General features: G+C 39.8%; 1 protein-coding gene across 1 annotated transcript in view; it reads left to right on the forward strand.

The window, feature by feature from the left end:
* The window catches only part of sycp2l (synaptonemal complex protein 2-like), a 171,168-nt gene that overhangs the window by 12,032 nt on the left and 132,965 nt on the right, over positions 1–26,171 (forward strand). The window contains exons 4-5 of the mRNA XM_043719016.2: positions 6,378–6,442; positions 18,301–18,346. Of these exons, the coding sequence (XP_043574951.2) occupies positions 6,378–6,442; positions 18,301–18,346 (111 nt within the window). The remainder of the gene's footprint in view (positions 1–6,377; positions 6,443–18,300; positions 18,347–26,171) is intronic.

A 26,171-nucleotide genomic window follows, 5' to 3' on the forward strand; every position in this document is an offset into this window, starting at 1 on the left:
TGAACAATCTTCCTCTATTTTTGATTACTCAATATTATCATCGCTCTGGAAATTGTGGCAGAGCTTGTGCCATTTGGTTATTTTCCATTATAAACTTCCCTCCTTTATCATCCAATTAATATAGAAAAGCCTTTGTATTGGTTTTGTTTTTCTAAGACAATCAAGGATTTTGAATGTCTTTTTTTATGCTTTTTGTTTTATATTTATCTTGATTTTATTATTTGCTTGAGAAGCAAATGAACATTTTAAACACGTGTTACAAACTTGATTTAATCCCATTAGCCATCAATGAAATAGTACTTTATTCTGGTTTCATTTCCTTAAATATTTATGCATTTCATATACTTTTGGTCTTTAGTTTAACTTGCCAATTTCTCTTCCTTGATTTGGATGATTGATTGTTAGCCCCATGCCTCTCACTCCTTGTTTATCCTTGACTTTCTACTTGTCCCGTTTTTACATGTACTTGTAGTCATAAGCAGAATTTTACCAGCTCCATACAAGTAGTAGGATAAGAGACAGTGGCTGGGAAACTAGGGGCATGTGAAGTTGTTTTCCTAAGTTAGACTGCCCGAGACTGGAATATTGAAGTGTTCTCTCCAAACAGTGGAAGCAACCAGAGAAAGATGACTGAAGTGAAGTGCTGGCCAGCAGAAGATCAATGAAGATCATACTAACAGAACCTTAACAAATATTACTGAACTGTCTTTCTACCTTTCTCCCCATGCTATTAATTCCAATCCCCCTCCCCTCAACTGGCCAAACAATGATCCCCATGACATTTTACCCCATTGTCCATCTAAGGTGGAGTTGATAAGGGGATTAGAGCTTCAATTGGTAATGTATATTGGTGGTTTCCTTCCTTTCCTTCCCCACCCTGCCATAACAAATTGAGTCTAATTGCTTCTGATAAAGAATCATTATCATTAGAGAAACATGGTGCACACTTCTATCAGTCTGTGTCTGACAGTGCAGTTTGGGGAATTTGCAAACTACTTTAATTTTCATGATTACTCTGGCAACATTTGGTTTGATCTTCTCGTGGGCTGCTGCAGTGAGCTATAATACCTTACCTTTCTGAGCTGTTGTCCTCCAATTGTACAGCTTCCCCTGTAGCTCCAATTTCCACATTTCTCTTTTCCTTTGGTGCATTTTTGACTTTTTGTTTCCTTTTGTATCCATCATTAAATAAGCCAATGACTTGCACAGCTCCTTTTGACTATATTCACTCCCACACTGCTTCCTGTTTTGTGTTTTTAGTTTCTGCATCTTCATCTCATTAGTTCTGTAAATGCAACTTTCCACAGAAATATTTGTGAAATGTTTTCTTAATTTAGAAAGCCCCCACACTGCTACAAAGTAGTTGACTGGGCCTTGACCAGACTTGTTCCATTTCCCTTTTCTATCGTCTTCTTGTCTTCTCGTTCTCTCAGAGAATTACAATAGAATTGCTCTCTTTGCCTTCAATAGCACCAGCCTTGACAGTTTTTAATGGAAATTGTTTTTTGTCATTTCCACATCTTCCTGTGTGCAATCCCCATGAAACTTCCCTCCACCTCCCTTTCCAGCCCCTTTTGAAAGGGCCATTCCTCTGTAACGCCATAATCTTTGAGGGTAGGGCTGATCAGAGTAAGAAGGAACTTGTGCCCGGAGTCGGTAGAAGTAGGGGAGGTCCCTAATTAATTCTTTGCTTCAGCATTCACTACCAGGAGGGATCTTGACATATGTGAGGACAACATAAAGCAGGCTGATATGCTCAAATGGGTTGATAATCAGGAGGAGGATATGCTGAAAAATTTGAAAACATAAGTTAGATAAATCCCCTGGGCCAGACTGGGTATGCCTAAGGTTGCTACGGGAAGCGAGGGAAGAGATTGCTGCATCTTTGGTGATGATCTTTGCATCCTCACTCTCCACTGGAGTAGAACCAGATGATTGGAGGGTGGAAAATGTTATTCCCTTGTTAAAGAAAAGGAATAGGGATAATCCTGGGAATTGCATGCCTGTCAAGTCTGTGGTGTGCAAATCATTGGGACGATTCTGAGACCAGGTTTATCATTATTTGGAAAAGTGTAGTTTGATTAGAGATAGTCAGCATGGCTTTGTGAGGAACAGCAAGCCTTATTGAATTCTTTGAGGGTGTGTCAAAACACATTGAAGTTGAGCAGTGGATGTGGTGTACGTGGATTTTAGCAAGGCATTTGATAAGGTCCCCATTCGTAGGCTCATTCAGAAAGTAAGGAGACAAGAGATCAGGGCAATTTGGCTGTCTGGATACAGAATTGTCTGGCCTATAAAAGACAGAGGGTGATAGTAGATGGAAAGTATTCAGCGTGGAGCTCAGCGAACAGTGGTGTTCTGTCGGAATCTGTTCTGGGACCTCTGCTCTTTGCGATCCTTATAAATGACTTGGATGAGGAAGTGAAAGTGTGGGTTAATAAATTTGCCGACGACATGATGGTTGGTAGAGTTGTGGATCGTGTGGATCGTAGCTGTTCGAGGTTGCAACAGGACATTGACAGGATGCAAAAATGGGCTGATAAGTGGCAGATGGAACTCAATATGGAAAATGTGAAGTGATTCACTTTCCACCCATGGTGATAAGGTTGTTAGGAAGGCATATGGTGTGTGGCTTTCATTAGCAGGGTGATTGAGTTCAAGAGCCGCAAGGCTATGCTGCAGCTCTATAGAACCCTGGTTGGACCACACTTGGAATATTGTGTTCAGTTTTGGTTGCCTCATTATAGGAAGGACTACGCACAGAGGAGATTTACCAGGATGCTGCCCTGGACTGGAGGGCATGTCTTAAGAAATTTTGAGTGATCTATAGTTTTCTCATTGGAGCGAAGGAGAATGAGAGATAACTTGATAGAGGTGTAGAAGATAATGAGAGGCATAGATAGAATGGATAGCCAGACTTTTACCCAGGGCAGAAATGGTTATCATGAGGGGGCATAAGTTTAAGGTGATTGGAGGAAGGTTTAAGGGAGATGTGAGAGGTAGGTTCTTTATACAGAGTGGTGAGTGCGTGGAATGCACTGCTGGCAGTGGAAGTAGAGTCAGATACGTTAGGGACATTTAAGCGACTTTTGAATAGGCACGAGTTATAGTAAAATAAAGAATATGTTGGTTAGTTTGATCTTAGAGTATGGTAAAAGGCTGGTACAACATCAAGGGCTGAAGGGCCTGTACTGTTCTATGATCTGTATGTAATCTGTTCTGCTAGAACAGCATGCCCTCTGGCTTAGCCTTCCCATACAGTACAGAAATGCAATACCTCTTTACCACCTTTTCACTAGGCCCTTGTAAAGTAATTCCAGATCTAACAGCAGTATACGATACTTTCAGTTTACTCTACTCCCTCCCCAAAATAGTTAATGACTTTGCAAAGGACTTCAACCCAGGTGCCGTGCATGTCTATCTTCAGTCGTTTTAATTCAGTCCATTCCCATTTGGTCTTCGGCTTCCAGTGTTTTAGTGAGTTCAGCATAGGTTTGCAGGACAGCATCTCTTATTTTGAGAAGGCCATTTGCAGCCTTCTGGAGTAGTCATGGACGTCAACAATTTCAGATATAACGTCTACCCTATTTTCGGTCCTGAGGAAGAGTCACTCAACCCGGAATGTTAACTCTGAGTTCTCTCTACAGATGCTGTGGTTTTCCAGCTCTTTCTGTTTTTGTTTCTGATTTAGATTAGATTAGATTACATTACATTAGTGTGGAAACAGGCCCTTCGGCCCAACAAGTCCACACCGACCCGCCGAAGCGCAACCCACCCATACCCCTACATTTACCCCTTACCTAACACTAGGTGCAATTTAGCATGGCCAATTCACCTGATCTGCACATCTTTGGACTGTGGGAGGAAACCGGAGCACCCGGAGGAAACCCACGCAGACACGGGGAGAACGTGCAAACTCCACACAGTCAGTCGCCTGAGGCGGGAATTGAACCCGGGTCTCTGGCGCTGTGAGGCAGCAGTGCTAACCACTGTGCCACTGTGCCGCCCACACCACTGTGCCACTGTGCCGCTCAGCAGATTTACTGCAGATTTACAGCATCTGCAGTTCCTTTTAGTTTCTGGATTTGTAATTGTCCTTTTTAAAGGGCCCACATTACATTTAACCCATGATATCTTTGCTCACTCCTCTATTCCCAATAGTCCCCTCACCCCCATGGCACTTTCCCATGTATTTATAGAACATGTAACACCTTCCAGTTTATCTTCTCCCTCCTCACTAAGGCCCCAGAAATACCTTGCAGGTGAGGCAGCAATTTACCTGTAATTTATTCAATTTATTCTGCTGTATTTATTGTTCAGTGTGTGGTCTCTTGTATATTGGGGAGATGAAATGCAGACTGTGCGCTTTGCAAAACACTTCATTTTGATTGATAAAATAACTGAATTTCCATTTGCCTGTCATTTCAACACAGCACCTTGTTCCTACACCAACATTTCTGTCACAGGCCTGATGTAACGTCCTGGCAAGCCTTTGTTCAAGCTCAAACCTCATTTTATGCTTGGGGTCATTGAGGACTTAACATCAAAACCTTTACCATATGATTCCAACCTTACATGTTTTCTATCTACCTTCAGTGTGTCTGGTCATGTTTTGATCATGGGTTGGTTTCAGAACAGCCTACCTATTTGCTCCTCCTCTTAGTGCTCATTATTACTTACTCAGTGACTCTTCTGTCCGGGCCTACTATCGATTAATTCTGTTCTCTGCCCACCTTTTATGTTTCTGTCTGTGTCTAGGCTCCATCTTCACCTCTTTCTTTTTTCCTCCACCTGTCCTGTTTTCAACATCACTCTTTTTCTCCCCCCCCACCCCCAAAGAAAAATATTTGTCTTCAGCATAAATACAATTTTTGTTCCTAGATGCTATCCATTCTGATGAACAGAACCAGACTCTCAACATTACTCTGCTTTCTCCTAACAGACGTTGCCAGACCTGGGTTTCACTAGAATGTTTTTATTTCAGATTGCCAGTATCTGCAATTCTTTCATTTTTCTTTTAGCCCATGATTTTTCTCCCCATACATGTATTATATTTGATATCCCTTGCAAGTTTTTTTCATTTCCTTTTCACAGCTGTTTTTTTCTTTAACCGGATTGCGATTTTGAATGTTTTGCACTGATATGATGCTAACTCTGAATGTATGCACTTACTAGAAATCTTTGGTATTAAGGCACTAGTTGCAGTGCAGTGTTGGCTAGGCTACATTATCCATGTGCCAGATACCAGATTTCCAAAACAAGCTCTCTCTCATGAGCTTTGCCATGGCAAGTGGTTAACAAAAGGGCAGAAGAATTGTTTCAAGGTGAAATTCTTTGTCTCCCTGAAAATCTAGCCTGACAATTCTCCAATTTGAAGAGTTGGTTTTCATGAAGAAGCAAATCTTGCTCCAGATTGAGATCAACTGCAATCGTTAAAACCTGGACAGAGGAAAAACATTTAATGGAGATGAGAATTTCCAATGTAAATCCCTTTGGTTTACTTGAAGTAGATTTTCTGTGGCTTTGTATTCCCTGTAGACCAACATACTAAAAAAAATTGGACAAGTAAAAGGATGACCAATATAAAGGGGCAAAAAATGTATACAGCACTTTTGTCCTCTAATTGTTTCATCTTCAACTCCAGGTTGCCAATTAAAACTATAAATGAAGAAGCTTCCAAAGTTTGAGCAAATTAGTCAATATTTACCAATCCCAATGGGGGGTAAATTGAACTATTGTATTCAAGTACTGTACAAACACTAACTCCACTTACTATCACTTTCAGCAGTGCAGTTTCAATGTCTATAATGAGTTATTGGGTCTCAGATGTAAGATCTAGCTTTCAAAATAGCTGCACATTTTCCTTCACCTTTTGGTACCTGATGTTGTACCCTGTAATTTCTGGTGAAACTATTTTAGGGGCATAGTGGTTAGCACTGCTATCTGTGTCAGAGTTTGATCCCAGTGTTGGGGTAGTGTGTGTCGAGGTTGCTCATTAGTTTCTGCTGGGTACTCCACTTTCCTTTCACAGTCCAAAAATGTGCAGATTAGGTGGATTGTCTATAAATTGGATCCTGAATACAAGCTAGGTGAATTAGCCAGGGCAAATTTGCAGTTACAGGGATAGATAGCTCTTGGGAGGGTCAGTGCAGACTCTGGCCAAATAGCTGCTTCTGTGCTGAAGGGATTCTATGATTCTGTTTCCTGTTTGAAAGAAAATATCAATCCGTAATCTTGCATTCAAGGCCTAATGATTATTTTAACTTTAGACCATGTCATGATGAAGGGAAGTATGCCAACCTCCAGCATCACCATTTCAATGTTTCAGATGCTATCAAATCTTATGTAAGATGTTTCAATTTTTAATCTAATTACAGGTTACTGAAGCCAAAAGGAGAATTCCTGGAAGGAAAAGACTGTCTTTTGATGAAGACCGCAATCCGTAAGTCGCTGACTATTCTTTGATGTTATTTGAACAATTTGAGGAGTGGGTTGGAAGTAAAGGAACAAATGCCATAATCCTGTGCAATTTTATTTTTGTTCATGAAATGTAGGAATTGCTGGTATACTCAATCTAATTACCTCTCATCACCTCTCCCCTGAGAGTACTATAAAATTGTTGTTTATAGAGTTTCTTCCAGCCTGCAGTGTCCTTCTATTAGCGATCTTTAGAATAATGAGAACATTTGCAGATGCCTTGAATCCAAAATAAAAATAGAAAATGCTGAAACTGCTTGGTTCTGGCAGGACCTGTGGAAAGCATAGTTCATATTTCAGGTCTTGACCATTCAGTCAAAACTGTTCTGATAAAATGTAATGACAGATGCTGCCAGGCATGCTAAACTATCTGACTTGATATTTTTATTCAAAAATAATGCAGTTAGGTGTAAAGAATTCAGGAATTCAGAAGACACTGCCTTCTGAATCGGAAATGTTACTAAAAAAGATATTATTGTAATAAATGTGTCTATTCATACTTTTATGTAAACATATTAATCCGTTTAGCAGAAATACGCAGAAAAATGGAAAGGTATCATCGGTGAAGTTCGTTGACGTTTGCCATTACCCTGCAGGAGGGTCCATGTACTGGTTTCAATAGCACGTTTTGAGAAGATTTGTAGCTCAGGTTGAGGTTCTGGATGTAGGTTTGCTCGCTGAGCTGGAAGGTTCATTTTCAGACGTTTCATCACCATACTAGGTAACATCTTCAGTGAGCCTCCAGATGAAGCACTGGTGGTCTAGCCTGCTTCTATTTATATGTTTGAGTTTCCTTGGGTTGGTGATGTCATTTTTCTGTGGTTACATTTCCTATTGTGATGTCATTTCCTGTTCTTTTTCTTAGAGGTTGGTAAATGGGATCCAAGTCAGTGTGTTTGTTGATCGAGTTGATGGATCCAACTGGAACTCTCTCAACAAACACATTGACTTGGATCCCATTTTCCAAACCTTGAGAAAAATGACAGGAATTCATATCAGCAACCCAAAGAAACTCAATTATAAAAATAGAAAGTGGGCTACACCACCAGTGCTTCTTTCAGAGGCACACTAAAGATGTTACCCAGTATGGTGACTAAACATCTGAAAATAAACCTTGCAGCTCAGCGGACAAACCTACATCCAGAATTGGTTTCATTACCCTGCAGGAGGATCTGTGTACTGACACTGGTTTAATTTGCTGTTGCTGGGTAGCAGTGTCTGTCTTGTCTCTTTTTTTTTCTTTTTGGTGATCAGTCTCTGCCTAAACAGATGTTTATTTAAAAATTACATTTCAACACTGAATTGACTGGTTTACTGTAATGATGTAACCCTCTACTGCTTTTGCTGTAATTTTACTTGTAGCAACCATTCAGTATTTTACTTGAAATAGGATATCAAAAGTACGAAGTGACTCCTTTTTTTTTAAGAAATAGTCTAGCAAAATGCCTCGCCACAGTATGCAACTTTAAATTTCTGGGAGAGTCAGAATGGCTATAAATTTTGCATACTCCTTGCTAGTGTGGAAATTAAATACAAAAATGAGATGAAACTGGATTTTTTTTTCAAGCAGCTAATAAGACTGGGCAAATAAGGGAAGCAATCCTGTTATCAATGTCGGGAGAAGGCTGCTACAAGCTGTTTAGCACCCTAAACTTCTCAGGAGCACAGGAGCCAAACAGGGGCACATTTGAAGGCTTTGAATACTTTTGTTCATAAGTAACACAAATAAAAGGTTCAATGTGTTCAAATGTTTGGAAGTCATAGGTGAAGGAGATTATTGTTCTGTGATAACAATGATATGACCAGTTGAATCCTGAGGTTTTGAGACCTGAAAATCATGGTGTTAGAGAATTACCTGAAGGTCAATAGCAGCATATTCTCAAGAATGCTGTCAACATATGCAGAAACTAAGATTCTGTAAATTGAAGTGTTCTAATATGATAACATTACATTATGATGAGTGACATTCCAAGTCAAATGCGAACAACATGTTGGAGAGTAATGAAGAAGTATTTGAACAAAGATTATTGGAAAGACATAGGCTGTATGATGTATATGATCTTCCTGAAGTAGAAACTATTGTAGATGAGCTATGAATGCATGGATGTGAAGACATGTGTAAAGCAACTGTTCCAGACTATGATCAGAGTCTCAAGTGACTGAGAGAGCATTCTCCATACAAACCTAAAGATGATGGTGCGTTCCAAGCCACTCATCATCCTGACTTAGAAATTCATTACCATTCCTTCACTCCTGCTGGGTCAAAATCTTTTCATTCCCTCAAGGGAAGTGTGAGACCTATTACATCACATGGACAGCAGTAGTTCAGTGGTGGCAGCTTACCACCACATTCTCAAGAGCAAATAGAAACAAGCAATAGATTCTGGCCAACCAGAATTGCCCACTCCCACAATTGAATTCAAAAAGGAATTCTCATACTGACAGCCAAGGACATGGGTCACGTACTGACAGTGAAAGGACTTGTCCCTGATGAGAAGAGAACTGTAAGTGGGATGCAGCAAGCAAAAAGAGTGAAAGCAGTGCTATGATGTCAGTGTGATGAATTATCTAGCTAAGTTGTTGCCTCATTTTGCTATCAGAGTGTGAACCTCTATACAAATTAGGAGATGCAGTGGTATTGAGATACTGTACAAGAAGCAGCCTTTATGACGGTCAAACAAATACTGGTGATAACACCACTGTTAATGTATGATGATGCCTTGAGGATGCCAATGAGAGAGACTTGGAGCAACCCAGACAACCGGTTGCATTTACTTCCACACATTGCACAGTCTGAGCATAACAGCATTCAAAGAGTGAGTGGCTATTTTCTATGCTGGTTGGTATTTTTAATCAATACTTGTCATTGAAGGATAAAATGACAGTGGTTCATCCATATCTTTCTATCTCGTCCAAAATATGTGCAAATAACGCTCTTTCATTCAGAGGTGTTGCCTGGCTTTGCAATATAAGCCAGGGAAATCCAGTATAATTTGTAAGTTCTGCCTGTTGTTAATAAATAAAGTTGAGAATGCCTAGACAGTGTGCAATCTTCCAAATTCAGTGAGAAGCAACAGTTGAACTTGCTCTGGAAGTCATCTACCAAACAGAAATGTTGAATCTGAAAGACAGGCATCCTTTAAATCGAGCAAACAGTGCAGTAAGGTGGAACTATTTAAGTTATAAAAAGTAATAACGAAAGACCATAAAAGAGAGGAGCAGAATTCATGTGCTCTGCCATTGTTCATGGCTGCTATGTTTCTCAACCCCATTCTCCTTTACCTTGTAACCTGGATTCCTTACTAATCAAGAGACTGACTATCTTGCTCAAATACAGTCAATGACATAGTTCCCACAGCCTTCTATGGCATTAAGTTCCACAGATCCACCACCCTTTGAAGAAATCCTTATCTTCATTCTAAAATGTTATCCCTTCATACTGAGGCTTTGCCCTGGGATCCTAATCTCTCATACTAGTGGAAATATCTCCACATCCAATCAATCAAGGCCACTCAGTATTATAAATTTCAATCTGATCCCCTTTCATCCTTCCTCATATTGACAAGCCCTTTGTCTTTGGGATAATTCTTATAAACCTCCTCCATCACCTTGATTGCCTGCTGAACCAGTTGTTATAGAAGTATTAGGCCCATAAAGATAAAGTCCCAGGCTGGAGCCTTACCTTAGAGAGAGGGTTTTCTTTTTGTACTACAAGTCAGTGAAGTGCATACATGAAAGCTATCACATGTTGAGTCTAATATGATGGAAGCAAGAGAAGTGTTTTAATAGCTAAATGTGATCAATGAAATCAAGGATCAGTGCAGTGATTACAATGGATAGCAAGCTAAAGGGCACTTGTAATAAAGGCAATATCCACTTATGATGTGTGACGTCCCTGATAGACCGAGGAAATAGCTGGAAGTAGACCTTTCCGCTCCTGCACAAAATAATTATCTTCTCTCTGACTAATGGAAAATAGACTAGCCTACCAGTGAGATTGTAGAATGCCTGAAAGCACACTTCAGTCATTGTTCCAGATGATTGATGACGATCCTCATTTGCAAAGTGAAAATATTGGGCACTTTATAGAGGGTTAGGGAATTCAACAACATAAATTTCAACGCTGTCCTTAGTCAAATAAAAAGTCTAAGATAACGGTGAAACTTTCTAATAGGATCATAGAGATTGAACAAATCCAGCATAGTCATCTGTCGGGTGGAGAAATAGTCTTGAATGTATGGCAAGTAGTCCAATCAAGACTAGTATCACATTTGTGCCCAAGCTACTCTTCAAATGGTGAAAAGAATTACTGAACCCAGACATTCACTTGCCTGTTACTACTGGGGTGAAATGACGGCCGAATCTCACTTTGCCCAAACTAATGGGTCGTTGAATCGAACAAACCACAGAAATGCCCAGGAGGTGTCATAATGCCACTATGGTGGTAGAGTGGGGCATTTTGCAAAAAAAAGATGATAGTGAAGTAACTGGAAATTTCAGTGAAACTAAAGCAGATTCAGGAATTGATAACCCCTCAATGAGGAGGAGAAATGTTTCCAGGAGAAATGGTTTATGCTGGAATTAAATGCTGGAGTGTAAACTTGGAAGTGAATGGGCATACCACAATGTTTATAAACTAGATTCTGCAGCCAATATGTTATCTGACTAATTTAAATGGCTCAAAGTACAGCCATCCTCAATGAAAGACAACCTGTATGAACATTATTCCGTGACCAACATGGAGCAAAACATGGGTACAAGGGAAGAAAAATGATCAATTGTGTCTTTTGGTTTTGTGAAAATTCATGCCTAAATAAAGTGCGTGTTCAAGGCTGAAATTACTTCCCAAAGTTGTTGAGGTTGCAGATGTAGACCAAGAGCCTGAATATTTCCGTTCACTGGTTTGGAAAATGTAATGTTATGTTTACCCATGGGGATAATCCAAAGTCAGTTAGCTTGTACTCAAAGAAAATTCTTAAAGTTGAAGAAAGAGAATCTATGCTCAGTTAATCATTTTACTGATTACGAACATTCAAACACAAATTAATAGAAGTAGGCTACTATACTCTCAGAGGGTTAGTGCAGACTCAATTGGCCAAATCTGCACTGCAGATATTCTTTGATTATTTCTTCCTTTTAACCACCTGGTAGGATTAAATATATCACGGGGCCAGTACACCACTCCCAAAACTGATTTTTGTTTTTTTTTGCCTTTTATCATTTCTCACCTCTACTTTTTGCTTCATGTGCATTCTAGTTTTCTGAACTTGGATTATCTCTTTCTGTTATCTTAATACCATAATTCAATAAGAGAATTATCTTTCTTCTTTTCCTAGTTTCCTATACTTCCAAAATATCGTAAGTTTCAGTATTCAAGTCTTAATCAATACTATTGTACTGCCATATCTCCAATGACTCAGTCCTTATGCTCTTATTTATTTCTATTGTTTTATTTCTATTCATAGATTTATGCTTTGTATCCCTTTTTCTTTTGAGGTTCTTCTTAACCTGGGTGCCTACTCATTGATTAAGTTAAACCTCTTGCCTTGTCTTGCCTATGTCAGTGGTACCTACATGGACCACAATGGATAGATCCTTTCGTTTCCATTAACTTTCTCTCCTGCTCTAATATTCTGAACACTTGTGCTGTGCAGGTAACACAACCTTTCTGAACTCCTGCCCTTTACTGCAGTGAGCAGCATCAATTCCCTCATTATACTGTCCCTTTTGCTACTGCATTAATTTTTGCGCTCTCCATTTGAATGATTTCTGTAACATGTTACCATAGTCAATTTTGCTCATCCACTCTGCAGGCAGACAACATAAAAGAATCTCTCACCTGTTTTACACGAGCAAAGACTAAGGCTCCTGCGTGCACTGTAGCTTTACCTGCCTGTTGTAGTTGTAATCCCTTATCCCTGACCACTGATCAAGTTTAGCTTTCAAGAGTTAGTTTTGAAGTTGGCCATGGAAGCAATTACACATTTCTCAGCCCCCACAGCAAATCTGTGTCCATCTGTCTGACTCCATCCTTCTTTCTGACTCTGTCCCTCTGTCTCTCGGCTGCGCCCCCCCCTCCCCCCGCCCTCTCTGCCCCTAGACCAGGGAAATGTTGCATGTGAGGAATCTATTTACTGAATCTGTCTTGGCCAAGGGTGTGTTTGTGGGATGTTATTATATTGGAAGTGATGCTGTTTAGTTGTTAAATCTGTTATTCTGGGTGTTAGTTTACTCTCTAAGCTGGAAGGTTAATTTTCAGATGTTTTGTCACCATCAGTGAGCCTCCGGTGAAGCACTGGTGTAAGTGACCTGCTTTCTATTTGTGGTTAGGTTTCCTTGTGTTGCTGATGTCATTTCCTGTTCTTTGAGGGTGGTAAATGTGGTCTATGTCAATGTGTTTATTGATAGAGTTCTGATTGGAATGCCATGCTTCTAGGAATTCTCTAGCATGTCTCTGTTTGGCTTGGCCTAGGATGGATGTGTTGTCCTAGTCCAAGTGGTGTCCGTCCTCATCTATATGTAAAGGATACTAGTGAGAGAGGGTCATGTCATTTTGTGGCCAGTTGGTGTTCATGTATCCTGGTGGCTAGCATGGGAAGTGCTAACATGATGTAGATATAGGAAATGCTGTTCCAATTCAGCACCATCCTTATCTACTTAACCTGCTAAAATGGTCACAGGCTAAAAAAGACATTGAAAGCATGCTCAAAGACAATATAATCCAAGTTGCAGTGAATGGAGCTCACTCAGTGATGGTATCAAACTCAGATGGTACCCAATGATTATATATTGTTAACGCAAAGTCAATACAGTTGTGAAATGTGATTCATAATCTTTATCCATGGATGAAAGACCGTATTGAGAATATGGGACAAGAAACTTTTATTTCAAGGCTGGACTTAATCAGAAGATAGAGGCAGATACTTTTTATCTGAGAGAGTGAAGGAAATTTTTACATTCAAAAGTAATGTATTAACATGGATAGAGAACTGTTGGTGGACAGGAAGAAAGTAAGGCCTGCAGATGCTGGAGATCAGTCAAGAGTGTGGTGCTGGAAAAGCACTAGCAGGTCAGGTGGCATCAGAAGAGCAGTAGAATCGACAATTTGGGCAGAAACCCTTCAGTAATAAAACAGGAAGCAGACAGTTGGAATAAATGGGCCCTTTTAGAGTGGCAGGCAGTGACAAGGGGGGTACCGCAGGGTTCACTACTGGGATCCTTGCTGTTCACATTCTACATTAATGTTTTGGATGAAGGAATTGAATGCAATATCTCTAAATTTGCAGACAACACCTAAGCTGGGTGGCAGTGTGTGCTGTGAGGATGCTAAGAAGCTGCAGGATGACTTGGACAGACTGGCTGAGTGGGCAAACACTTGGCAAATGGATAAATGTGAGGTTATCCACTTTGGCAAAAACAGGAAGGCAGATTAGTATCTGAATGGTGACAGTTTAGTAAACGGTGAGATGCAATGAAACCTGCGTAAGATGGTGGAACAGTCGCTGAAGATGGCATGTAGGTGCAGCAGGTAGTGAGGAAAGTTAATGGCATGCTGGCCTTCATAGCGAGAGATTGGACTAAAGGAGTAGGGATGTTTTGCTATAAGTATACAGGTCTTTGGTGAGGCCTCACCTGAGTATTGTGTGCAGTTTTGGCCTCCTGGTCTAAGGAAGTTGTTGTTGAAGGAGTCCAGTGAAGGTTCATAGGACTCCTGGGAAGGTAGGGCTGCACATAGTCATAGAGATGTACAGCATGGAAACAGACCCTTTGAAGAAAGATTGGATCGACTTGGCTTGTACTCACTAGAACTTAGAAGAATGAGTGGGATTCTCATAGAAACAGACAAAATCCTGATGGGACTGGACAGGCTAGATGCAGGAAGCATGTTTCTGATGTTGTCCAAGTCCAGAACTAGGAGTCGCAGCCTAACAATAAAGTGTAAAACATTCAAGACTGAGATGACAAAGAATTTCTTCCCACAGAGTTGTGAACATGTGGAATTCTTCCAGAGATAGCTATTAGGGCCAGTTTGTTAGATATATTCAAGAGGGAACTGGACGCGACCCTTGCAGCTAAAGGGATCAAGGGGTATAAATGAAAGTGGGTATGGGATTCTGAAATTGCATGATCATATTAAGTGGTGATGCAGGCTCGAAAGACCAAATGACCTACTCCTGCACCTAATTTCTGTTTCTAAAAAAAATCTATTGGGTATTTTTCTAAATATATATTTTTCCAAAAATCATTTGGCCCAACAAGTCTGCACCGACCCTCCAAAGAGTAACTCTTCCAGACCCGGGCGGCACGGTGGCACAGTGGTTAGCACTGCTGCCTCACAGCGCCGGAGACCCGGGTTCAATTCCCGCCTCAGGCGACTGACTGTGTGGAGTTTGCACGTTCTCCCCGTGTCTGCGTGGGTTTCCTCCGGGTGCTCCGGTTTCCTCCCGCTGTCCAAAGATGTGCAGGTCAGGTGAATTGGCCATGCTAAATTGCCCGTAGTAAGGGGTAATTGTAGGGGTATGGGTGGGTTGCGCTTCGGCAGGTCGGTGTGGACTTGTTGGGCCGAAGGGCCTGTTTCCACACTGTAATGTAATCTAATCTAATCTAATCTAATCTAATCTAACCCATTACTCTATATTTTCCCCCTGACTAATGTACCTAACCTACACATCCCTGAACACAATGGGCAATTTAGCATGGCCAATTCACCTAACCTACACATCTTTTGGATTGTGGATTGAAACGGGAGCACAGACATGGGGAAAGTTTGTAAACTCCGCACAGAATCGCCTGAGGCTAGAATTGAACCTGGGTCCCTGATGCCGTGAGGCAACCGTGTCAACCACTTGCCTTTTAAAGAAGATAGACGTTAGGGTTTAGGCTACTAGTTTTGGTCTGATCTATAACATGGCTCATTAAGAATTTGTGTGTATGTAACTCAGTTATTGAATGAAAGTCCAGTAAAATTAGCTAACCTGATGTGAAAAGTGGATTCTGGCATCTGGCTGACTCTCTTGCGTCAAGTCTATTATGTTTCTAGATCACTCACCTAGGTAGTAAAATTGAGAAGGAGGCTTTAGCGGCAATCTAAATTTCTTTCTGAATTAAACAAAAGAAAGGAGATATGTTAATCTCTGGTGTTTTCCATGGCAACTGCCCGACCATTAAGATTTGACTTGGAACTAGTGGCCACAATTTCCATATGTAATATATGTTGTTTCTCCCTTGGAAATTTGGTATGCTTGGATGTGCTCTGATGAGTGCAAGCTTTTACAGAAGATCTTTGAGTTTTATTCAGCAATACTAAATTTGAACTCCCTAAATTGTTTTACTTTGCCCAACTGCCTTATTGATTTTTCCTGCTAACTTTTCAAAGATTTTTACATAAATTCCAACTCTCCTCTTCCTTTAAGCATCATATTTATTTTATTCCTGTTTTCCTCTCTTCAAAATCCAGTTTCATTTGTCTGCATTAAATTTAATCTACCCTTTTCACCACCTTGTTGTTCTGAATCTCATTGTTAGATTTGAATGATGTCAACAGCAAATGTAGACTTTTAACCTCCTGCACTCAAGTTCAGGTCATTAATGCATATTGGAAACTGTGGCCTTAATACTGAGACTCTGTAGAATACTGCTGACTATGTCTCTCCAATTCAATTAACAGATGTACACTGTAGCACTCTACTTTCACTCACCTAGTCCATGTGTATGGTCACTGCCACCTTACTCCTATAAGTTTGTTTTGTCCACAAGATATGAATCCAGAAGTCACTAAAATTTAGGAGGTCTTGATTTACACATCATAGAGCTCACTTCCAAGTGAATTTTAAGGATCGAGTCTTGTCACATTTAAGGAAAGACTTATTACAAAATAAGGGAGGAGGGAATAGAACAAAATGCATTGTGGGCTGAGTTAATTATAATACATTTGGAATATGAATGTGTGTGATATTAATAATAGCCCACACAGTTGAGGCTACATGGCTTGTTTCTGTAATATGAATGTGTGAAATTTTGCTTTTGGATACTACAAGGCAGATTAGATTTAAATTAGATTAGATTACTTTACAGTGTGGAAACAGGCCCTTCGGCCCAACAAGTCCACACCGACCCGCCGAAGCGCAAACCGCCCATACCCCTACATTTACCCCTTACCTAACACTACGGACAAGTTAGCATGGCCAATTCACCTGACCTGCACATCTTTGGACTGTGGGAGGAAACCGGAGCACCCGGAGGAAACCCATGCAGACACGGGGAGAATGTGCAAACTCCACACAGTCAGTCGCCTGAGGCGGGAATTGAACCCGGGTCTCTGGCGCTGTGAGGCAGCAGTGCTAACCACTGTGCCACCGTGCCGCCCTTAAGGCAGAAGGAGAATTGGGCACAGGTTTCAGATTGTAAAAGACTTTCAGTTAGACGTAGATTTCTTGGAGTGTGTAACAAGTGGAGTGAGTTATACAGGTGAAGATCTAGTAATATTTGATAAATGGTTCTGTGGTCTAGAAGGAAGCTGATATTGTGGCATTCTGGGACAATGAAACCAAAGAACTAGCAAACAAATTGCTGTAAAAACTCTGGTCTGGCACTATTTGTGGACACAAACTGGAATTAACATTACGGGGCCAGTCAGTCGTCTTTGGCACTTTATTTTTTAGATTAGGAAACTGGCCTTTCGGCCCAACCAGTCCACACCGACCCTCTAAAGAGTAATCCACCCAGACCCATTTCCCTCTGACTAATGCACCTCACACTATGGGCAATTTAGCATGGCCAATTCACTAACCTGCACATCTTTGGACTGTGGGAGGAAACCGGAGCACCCGGAGGAAACCCACGCAGACACTGGGAGAATGTGCAAACTCCACACAGACAGACACCCGAGGCTGGAATCGAACCTGGGACCCTGGTGCTGTGAGGCAGCAGTGCTAGCCTACTATTGTGGGTGGCACAGTGGCACTGTGGTTAGCACTGCTGCCTCACAGCGCCAGAGACCCGGGTTCAATTCCCGACTCAGGCGACTGACTGTGTGGAGTTTGCACATTCTCCCTGTGTCTGCGTCGGTTTCCTCCCACAGTCCAAAAATGTGCAGGTCAGGTGAATTGGCCATGCTAAATTGCCCGTAGTGTTGGGTAAATGTAGGGGAATGGGTGGGTTACGCTTCGGTGGGTCGGTGTGCACTTGTTGGGCCGAAGGGCCTGTTTCCACACTGCAATGTAATCTAATCTAATCAATATAATCTAATCTATTGTTGCTGTGTAAATCTAAATTGTTTACTATCTTTTAGTGAGCATTTTGAATTCTTTCTGTCCACAGATGCTGCCAGATCTGAAGTTTTCTCGCAATTTCTGTTTTACGTTTGATTTCCAGCATCTGTAGATTTGTTTCTTCTCACTGAAGAGCTACCTTTTGACCTAAATCCTATCACCTGAATCACAACTTTTTCTCATTTTATAGAAGCTGGTCACTTCCCAACAGTAATGCCGTCACGTCTACTTTGATAGCCTTGATTGTAAAACAGAGTTCTTGCTATCCCGAATAATAGTCTATCAAGTTGGGTAACCTGACCTTTTTTCATTTTGAACACAGACTTACGTGTGTGCTTTGAAATGGAGGGGTTAATTGTAGATTGAAATAGTGTGGATTGTCTTCTGCTTTTTAAATGAGACCAGGTTCTAAAATGGAAAACAGATTGAGTTCTAATTTGATGCTCCGCACATACAAATATGATATTTGGAATGCAGCTGGAAAGACTATAATGTGAATGATCGGTATTCTGGTGGTTGCTAAATTTCCCTGCACTATTTTCATAATTTTCAGGAAAGTTGCAACTAGAAGTAAGAAAATAAGCAGAAGAGGAGATATGGTAAGAAAAACATTACAATAGCTTTCATAATGTGCAAAATAATGCCTCCATTCATTTTGGAATATAATTTGAGTTGCTAAGATTGTAACACTTTGTCAAAATATTCTTTGTTAGCGCATTGTGATGCCTGTAGTGAGAAATATGTGAACTTTAATGTGAATGTACAGTTATGAAAAGGATGCATTACAGATAGCTTTTAAGTATAATGTATCAACATAATGTACTGTGCAAGAGATTTGGTTTAAACAAAAATAGTTATGGCTCGATTTTTAAGGAAAAATTATGTATTTTCTTGGGCTACAGAGATCAAAGGGTATGGGGAGAAAGTTGAAACAGGATGATCAGTCCTGATCATATTGAATGGCAGAACAGCCTTGAAGGGTCGAATGTTCTACTGCTGTTGCTATTTTGTGTGTTTCTAATCCTTAGAGTTATTGAGATGTACAGCATGGAAACCTATCCTTTAGTCCAACCTCTCCTGATCAACCAGATAGCCTAAGCTGATCCTATTTGCCAGCACTTGGCTTGTATCCTCCTCAACCCTTCCTGTTCATGTACCCATCCAGATGCCTTTTTTAAATGTTATAATTGTGCCCACTTCCTCCACTTCATCTAGCAACTCATTCCATACCCTCTGTGTTGGGAAAAGGTTAGCCCTCAGGTCCCGTTTAAATCTTTTCCCCTCTCTCCTTAAACCTATGCACCCTAGATTTGGACTCTGCCACCCCCCCCCCCCCCCCCCCCCCCCCCCCCACAACCTGGGAAAAAGACTTTTGGCTATTTATGCTAACCATGCCCTTTTGATTTTATAAACCTCTATAAGGCCTCCAATGCTCCAGGGTAAATAAGTCTCTCCCAATAGCACAAACCCTCCAATTCCAGTAACATCCTCGAAAGGCTTCAGAAATGATTTATAAGTTTGACAAATCAAAGCAAGGAGACACAAATTTAATTCAATACACCAAAAGTGGCTTTTCCAATGTCCTGTACAGCTGCAATGTGGTACTCCAACTCATATACTCAATGCACTTCTTAATGAAGGCAAGTGTGCCATATGCCATTTTCACCATCCTGTCTACCTGCCACTGCTGGGGAACTAAACACCTGTATCCGTTGGTCTTTTTGTTCAATTCTTTTTAAAGATGAGTTATTCAATAATTTTGATTTTTGTTTTGAGACGTTCAAAAATGTTTGACAGCTGTAACAAAGTAGAGATGGTAAAATCCTATTCAGGATGCAGTGACTATAGTGTTTCCATCAGGCTCTTACCAGGCATGTACATTGATTTTATTTGTCAACAGATAGTAAAGGATCACTTGCTTATAGTGTTTGTGATATAAATTTACTTAGCATGTTAGATAACCATATTCAGAAGAATCAAGTGTTTAAATATTGACCAGTGGATTTCAGTGCAGAAATGAGTACAATCTGGCAACTTAGTATGGAAAGCAGCAAATATGTTTTGTGTGCACTTGTATGTTAGCAAGGATTCATTCATGGGATGAGAGCATCACTAGCCATGCCAGCATTTATTGTCCAATCCCGAATTGCCCAGAGGGCAATTAAAAGTTAAGCACATTGCTTTGAGTCTGGAATCACATATAGAACAGACCAAGTCAGGATGGCTGTTTACTTTCCTTAAGGATATTAGTGAACCAGATGGGGTTTTTTCACCAATCAACAATGGATTCATGGTTGTCATTAGACTCTAGTCCAGATTTTATTGAATTCCAATTCCACCTAATTTTTCACTTTGTTTTACACTTGCTTTTAAATAATGTTCCAGATGTGATTCAATTAGTCCATTACTAAGCCTTTCTTCTTACAACACAGATAAAATACAATCAAAGGAAGAACTGGCACAACTTTAACTGTATTGAAATACTTAATAAAATATATAAATGCTAATCAGTTATAGCAGCATAGCACTATTCTATAAACACACTGAATTGACAAAGGCAAATTCATTAAAACCGATTTTCTTCAAGTGCTATATCTTATAGTTCAGGAGAAAGAGACACCAAAAGGAACAATCCAGCAGCAGAGAAAGAACTCAACATTTTTGCTGCAGTAGAGAGCAAGCTGTATCTATCAGTTTCAGCAGCCACTTTCAAACCCCAGCCGAAAGCATAACTAAAACCTTGGGTCAGAGTGAGCCTGACTCCACCCACTTATAGTCAGAGTCATAGAGATATACAGCATAGAAATGGACCCTTCAGTCAAACCCGTCCATGCCGACCAGATATCCCAACCCAATCTAATCCCGCCTGCCAGCACCTGGCCCATATCCCTCCAAACCCTTCCTATTCATATACCCATCCAAATGCCTCTTAAATGTTGCAATTGTACCAGCCTCCACCACATCCTCTGGCAGCTCATTCCATACACGTATCACTATCTGTGTGAAAATGTTGCCTGTAGGTCTCTTTTATATCTTTCCCCTCTCCCCCTAAACCTATGCCCTCTAGTTGTAGGCTCCCAAACCCCAGGGAAAAGACTTTGCTTTTTTGCCCTATCCATGCCCCTCATAATTTTGTAAGCTTTTGCCTATTTTAAAAAAGAACACTTGAAGATCAAAGTTGTTTATCCACTGGATCTGAAGCAGAATTTCCATTTCTACTGTAGCAGCACCTCTCTGCAAGAGAAACATTACAGAACAAATCTCTTTTAAAGGCACAGTATTGTCCCAATACGCTACTATGTTGTATCGTCTGCCGCTAATCATTCAGTAGGCCCAAGTCAAAACGATGATTAAGGAGAATTGGTGACAAAACACTACCTCCAAACAACGTTTTTTCAAAGACTCCATGCTGGTGGAGGTGGCAAAGTCCACAAGAGATCAGGAGTGGCTATCGGGAAAATATCACAAATAGTGGCAGGTTCTTCTGGAATCTGAATTTGAAGAACTGAGACACAATGAAAAAGAATTCCAGCAGATCTGCAGCAACATTTTGTTGAAATAGCACAGCAGCATTGGTGATAAATTTATTTCCAAAATTACGCTTTTCTGCCCTTAGGAGGGGATAAAACTGAGTCCGTGATGGGCATCAGGGGAAACCATAAGAGAGGGCAACAGAAAAAAGTGAGATATATTGCCTCAGTCAATAAGATCAGATAGCACAAATATGAAGGAAATTATGCAGGAGAACAAGGTCAGAATTACAACATGAGCAGAACACACACATCTGAAATTTAGAAATGAAGTCAAAATTACAGGCAACTTCTTTGTTTACATTGTTCATTTATTTTCCCTACTAAGATTCACTTGATGTTAGTTTCCAATCCTAGTTTTCCTGATTTTTCTATTGCTTTTTGATTATTTTACTACTAAACGTCAGTTTCTAATGGTTTATTTATTCCTTATTATCTATTTATGGAATGTTGGCATTGTTATCTATTTCCCATTTTATACATGCTACCTCAGCGTCCAAGTGTCTAGACTAATGTCAAATGTTTAAAGTCAGGATCCCAGTAATCTAGAAGTTGGTGGATTGGCTATCTTGGTATAATAATGAGGACCCATTGAATGTGCATCCTGTTCTGTATATGAACTTCTAGCACACTCCATTCAAGTATTGGAACTGAATGATTGGAGTCAGTGTGGTACATCCAGGTATCAGTTTCCTTGAATGAGTGTTCCAGGGGAATTGTAGCTTATCGGTCATAGAAATTTCTTAAGATGAAAAAATGGTTAACCAGCAGACAAGGATATGAGGCAGATTAATTGAGACAGAAGATTCTTGTACAATGTCATTTCAAACCAATTTTCTCATTTGGAATACTGAGGAAGGTGACCAATCATAGAAACAGATCCTTTGGTCCAACCCGACCATGTCAACCAGATATCCTAAATTAATCTAGTTCCATTTACCAGCATTTGGCCCATATCTCTCTCTGCCCTTCATATACTGATCCAGATGCCTTTTAAATGTTATAATTGTACTAGTCTCCACCAGTCCCTCTGGCAGCTCATTCCATACACACTCCACCCTCTGTGTGAAAATGTTGGCCCTGAAGTCCTTTTTAAATCTATGCCCTTGAGTTTTGGTGCCACTACAGAGTGGGAGGAGGGAATAGGATTAGGGAGTAGAGGTCAAGCCAAGAGCAGGAGAAGTAGAATTCAACCCAGTTTCCTACGGCAAGAATGGAACATAGATTTGTAAGCAATTCCTCAAAAATGGCACTAGTTTCTGATTTTATCTACCTACCATAGATAAAGAAAAATAAAAGTTAGATTATATGCAGTTGAACTTTTACAGGTGAAATAGTACAACAGCTACTGTTTAACTCTACTGTTCACGAGTTCAGGGAAAAGTTGAAGAAAATTATGAAACTCTATATATTTTCTATTTTAGGCATTTTAAGTTCCTTTTCCCCAGAAAAGGGTTTCCAAATCTGTGCAAAATTTCCCTGCAAACTTTATTGTGGTATAGCCCTTTCTAAACATAATATCATTTATACTTATAGGTTTGTTTAAATTTAGAATATGTTACAGAACATATAAAGCACACTCTCAGTAATACTTGCTCATCTAAGTTCCCTTTTCAGCTGCATCTTTTGTTGACCATAGCTGTACAAGGCCAGTATACAGTAGTCTTTGCTTTTGCTTCAAAAGTTCCTCAAGGAAAGATAAGTGCTATTTAACTTTGTTGTTTTTTTATATATAATTATACAAAAAATATATATTTTTTCCTTGTTCCACAAAAGATGATTTGTTTTGCAAGTAGAAACTTTGGTTATGCATTGGGAATGGCTAGTCCTACACTCAATCATGAAAAATACCTGACTTTAGGCACAAATGGAATTGTAACCTGCTAGCTTCCTATTTTATGGGTAATTCATTCTCTTAGTTTTGTAGATCTGTTTGTCTTATTCATGATGGCAGCAAAACATTTCCAGAAAAGGTTTTGAACGGTTTCACTAGGTCTTAAATTTTATTTAGTGATTGCAGGAACGCTAGTATCAAAATGCTTAAGCTTCTCTGATAAGGAACAGCCACTAACAGAAAGACTGTTCACTAACAGAAAGAGGGTTATGCTTTCTTTGTCCTTAAAAACTTTCCGCAGTTATTCATCTGCCTAGTTCTTTTCTGATATTCAATCAGTACTGTCACTTATGGCAATTTTACAGACTTTTAAAAACTTAAGGAGGCTTCTTGGCCTCATTCTGTTGGATTTCCACTTCAGTACAAATTAGAGCTAAATGCTTTGCTGTTAGAGAATTACATTCAAAACACAAAAATAAACTGTTTCAGGAGACAGAAATTAACAGCTACAAAGATCTTTAGTGCTTAAAGTAAAGACATAAAATAGGCTTACTACTGACTTATAAGTGGATTGTATGTTTGACATAACAGTAACTAGTTACTGAGTATACATTTTAAAACCTCAGAATCCAAAGAATTTTCAAGTCAATGACTTCAATTATGGCTACTATTAGTTGCATAGGCTGGATGCATGTTTAATCCCCTTCTGTAACTGGATAGCCTGTGCCTGTGTGGCTACTGATGTCCTCTCTCTGTCAGCATTGTGTCAGGACCAATGGCTGGAGTGTTGTCTTTAGGCTGAAATAAACCGACTGAAACTAGCAATCTAATGTTTCCAGAAACAGCTGTGTGCGCCAACAGGAGGAGCACTGTATTAAAATTAGGTGTCAATTTAAAAGATGAAGTAGCAAAATAATAGAACTAATATCCATAAGAGAAATGAGGGGAGAAAAAATGCAAAATAAGGGTCAATAACACTTTTGAAATATCTTGCAAATTCTGTTATCCATCAGAGATCCTCTTGGTTTAATTCTAATTTTCATAAGTGTGTTTTTTAAATTTTTCATGCAAACTTCAAAGTAAATGCAAATGACAAAGGAAGTTGGACTACACCGAATCTTCATAATTTGAAGCAACAAGGATTTATTTTCAAACTCTTAAACATATTTTGCATTTCTTTGACTATTGTATTGATTCAGAAATCATGCACTGCGGGCTCACTTTGACCAGCATCTCTCCACATCTGTTATCAGACATGCAATTTCTCTAAACTTTCTCTTTAGATTCAGAACTTCAGCATCCACAGCACTTTATTTTTATTATAGCCATCTATCATTTTCCATTTGTGAAAACCATGCAGTCCAACAACAATCTAAAATGTGCTTGAAGTCTTACATCTGATTTGATACATTTACAATTTGAAGTTAAAATAATTTAAAGCAGGATTATTAAATCATCAATAGCGGGCAGAATTGTCACTAAAATAAAGCATTTTAAAATGAAAAACATGAACTAAATGACACAAAGCACATTTTGAAAAACTTGTTCTGCAGTCAAACCATCTATCAAATGGGCAATGAAACCAAACACCCTTCAATATGACAAGATGCTGGGTCATGTCTAGTGCATCTAATGTCCCTAGTTTTGTAAACCTAGCTGGTGCAGCTTGCACAAAATATACCTCTTTTAAAAATATGAACTGATAAAATGATTGAATATATAAAGGAATATAAAAACAAAGGCCACTTGCTCTCAATACAATACTGAATAGTTTGATACTTAAAGCACAGTACCAATCGCCCAAAGTCATGTTTTTTAAAAAAAACCTGAGTCATGGAGTGATAGAGATTTACAGCACATAAACAGTCCCTTGGGTCTGACCTGTCTCTGCTAACCAATATTCTAAGCTAATCTAGTCCTATTTGCCAGCACTTGGCCCATATCCCCCTCACCCTTCCTATTCATATACCCATCCAGATGCCTTTTAAATGAATCGATCAAACACAATAAATTAATGACTCTGATTTTATGACTAAATCCATTTGTAAAGAAATAGTACATCATTTGACTCAGTGTAAGCATGCTACAGAAAATATGACTTAAATATGACCATGTCTCTCATCCTGTAAATTTTAATTTTCCATTGACTTCACAATTAAAACTAACGAATATAAAAGTCTGTTGGAAACAAAACATAAGCAGAATAGCACTAAAATATCTGGATTTGATACTTTTAGGATTTCCTGTGCAATCAAAATTATCTGTAGCATCTTTACAACAGGCATACAAATGTATTGAAATTAATCTAATAGCATGAATCACTAAATTCAAATTCTAAAGTAGCCTTCAAAATAAAATCTAGATAATGAAATAAATGTATCCTTGACAAGCTTTATCTGAACAGTACAAAACAACCTAAAACTGTCTCCCCTCTTGAACCTACTCGTCTGGGCGGCACGGTGGCACAGTGGTTAGCACTGCTGCTTCACAGCGCCAGAGACCTGGATTCAATTCCCGCCTCAGGCACGGTGGCACAGTGGCTAGCACTGCTGCCTCACAACGCCAGAGACCTGGATTCAATTCCCGCCTCAGGCGACTGACTGACTGTGTGGGTTTCCTCCGGGTGCTCCGGTTTCCTCTCACTGTCCGGAAGATGTGCAGGTTAGGTGAATTGGCCAAGTTAAATTGCCCGTAGTGTTAGGTGACGGGGTAAATGTAGGGGAATGGGTCTGGGTGGGTTGCGCTTCGGCAGGTCAGTGTGGACTTATTGAGCTGAAGGGCCTGTTTCCACACTGTAAATAATCTAATCTAATCTAAACATTGCAACTCGATGCAAGAAATTGCTGTCCATACGGTCTCTCTTTTATTTGGTTGAGAGTGCTACAGCACTACATTTAATTGCTAATTTATTCCTTGACCTTTCCATGTGAATAACTAATTAAAAAAAAATAGTTTTAATCAAAAGTGACAAACTTTTTTAAAAAGCTAGCATTCCAATGCTAGCTCTGAACAGAACTTGCTAGAGTGCAATAAAGAAACATGACTTCTGATTGGACAAGG

This window comes from Chiloscyllium plagiosum, unplaced genomic scaffold (genome assembly GCF_037043375.1).
Source record: "Chiloscyllium plagiosum isolate Xiang-an unplaced genomic scaffold, Cpla_swu_hap1 HiC_scaffold_34, whole genome shotgun sequence".
Taxonomy (NCBI): domain Eukaryota; kingdom Metazoa; phylum Chordata; class Chondrichthyes; order Orectolobiformes; family Hemiscylliidae; genus Chiloscyllium; species Chiloscyllium plagiosum.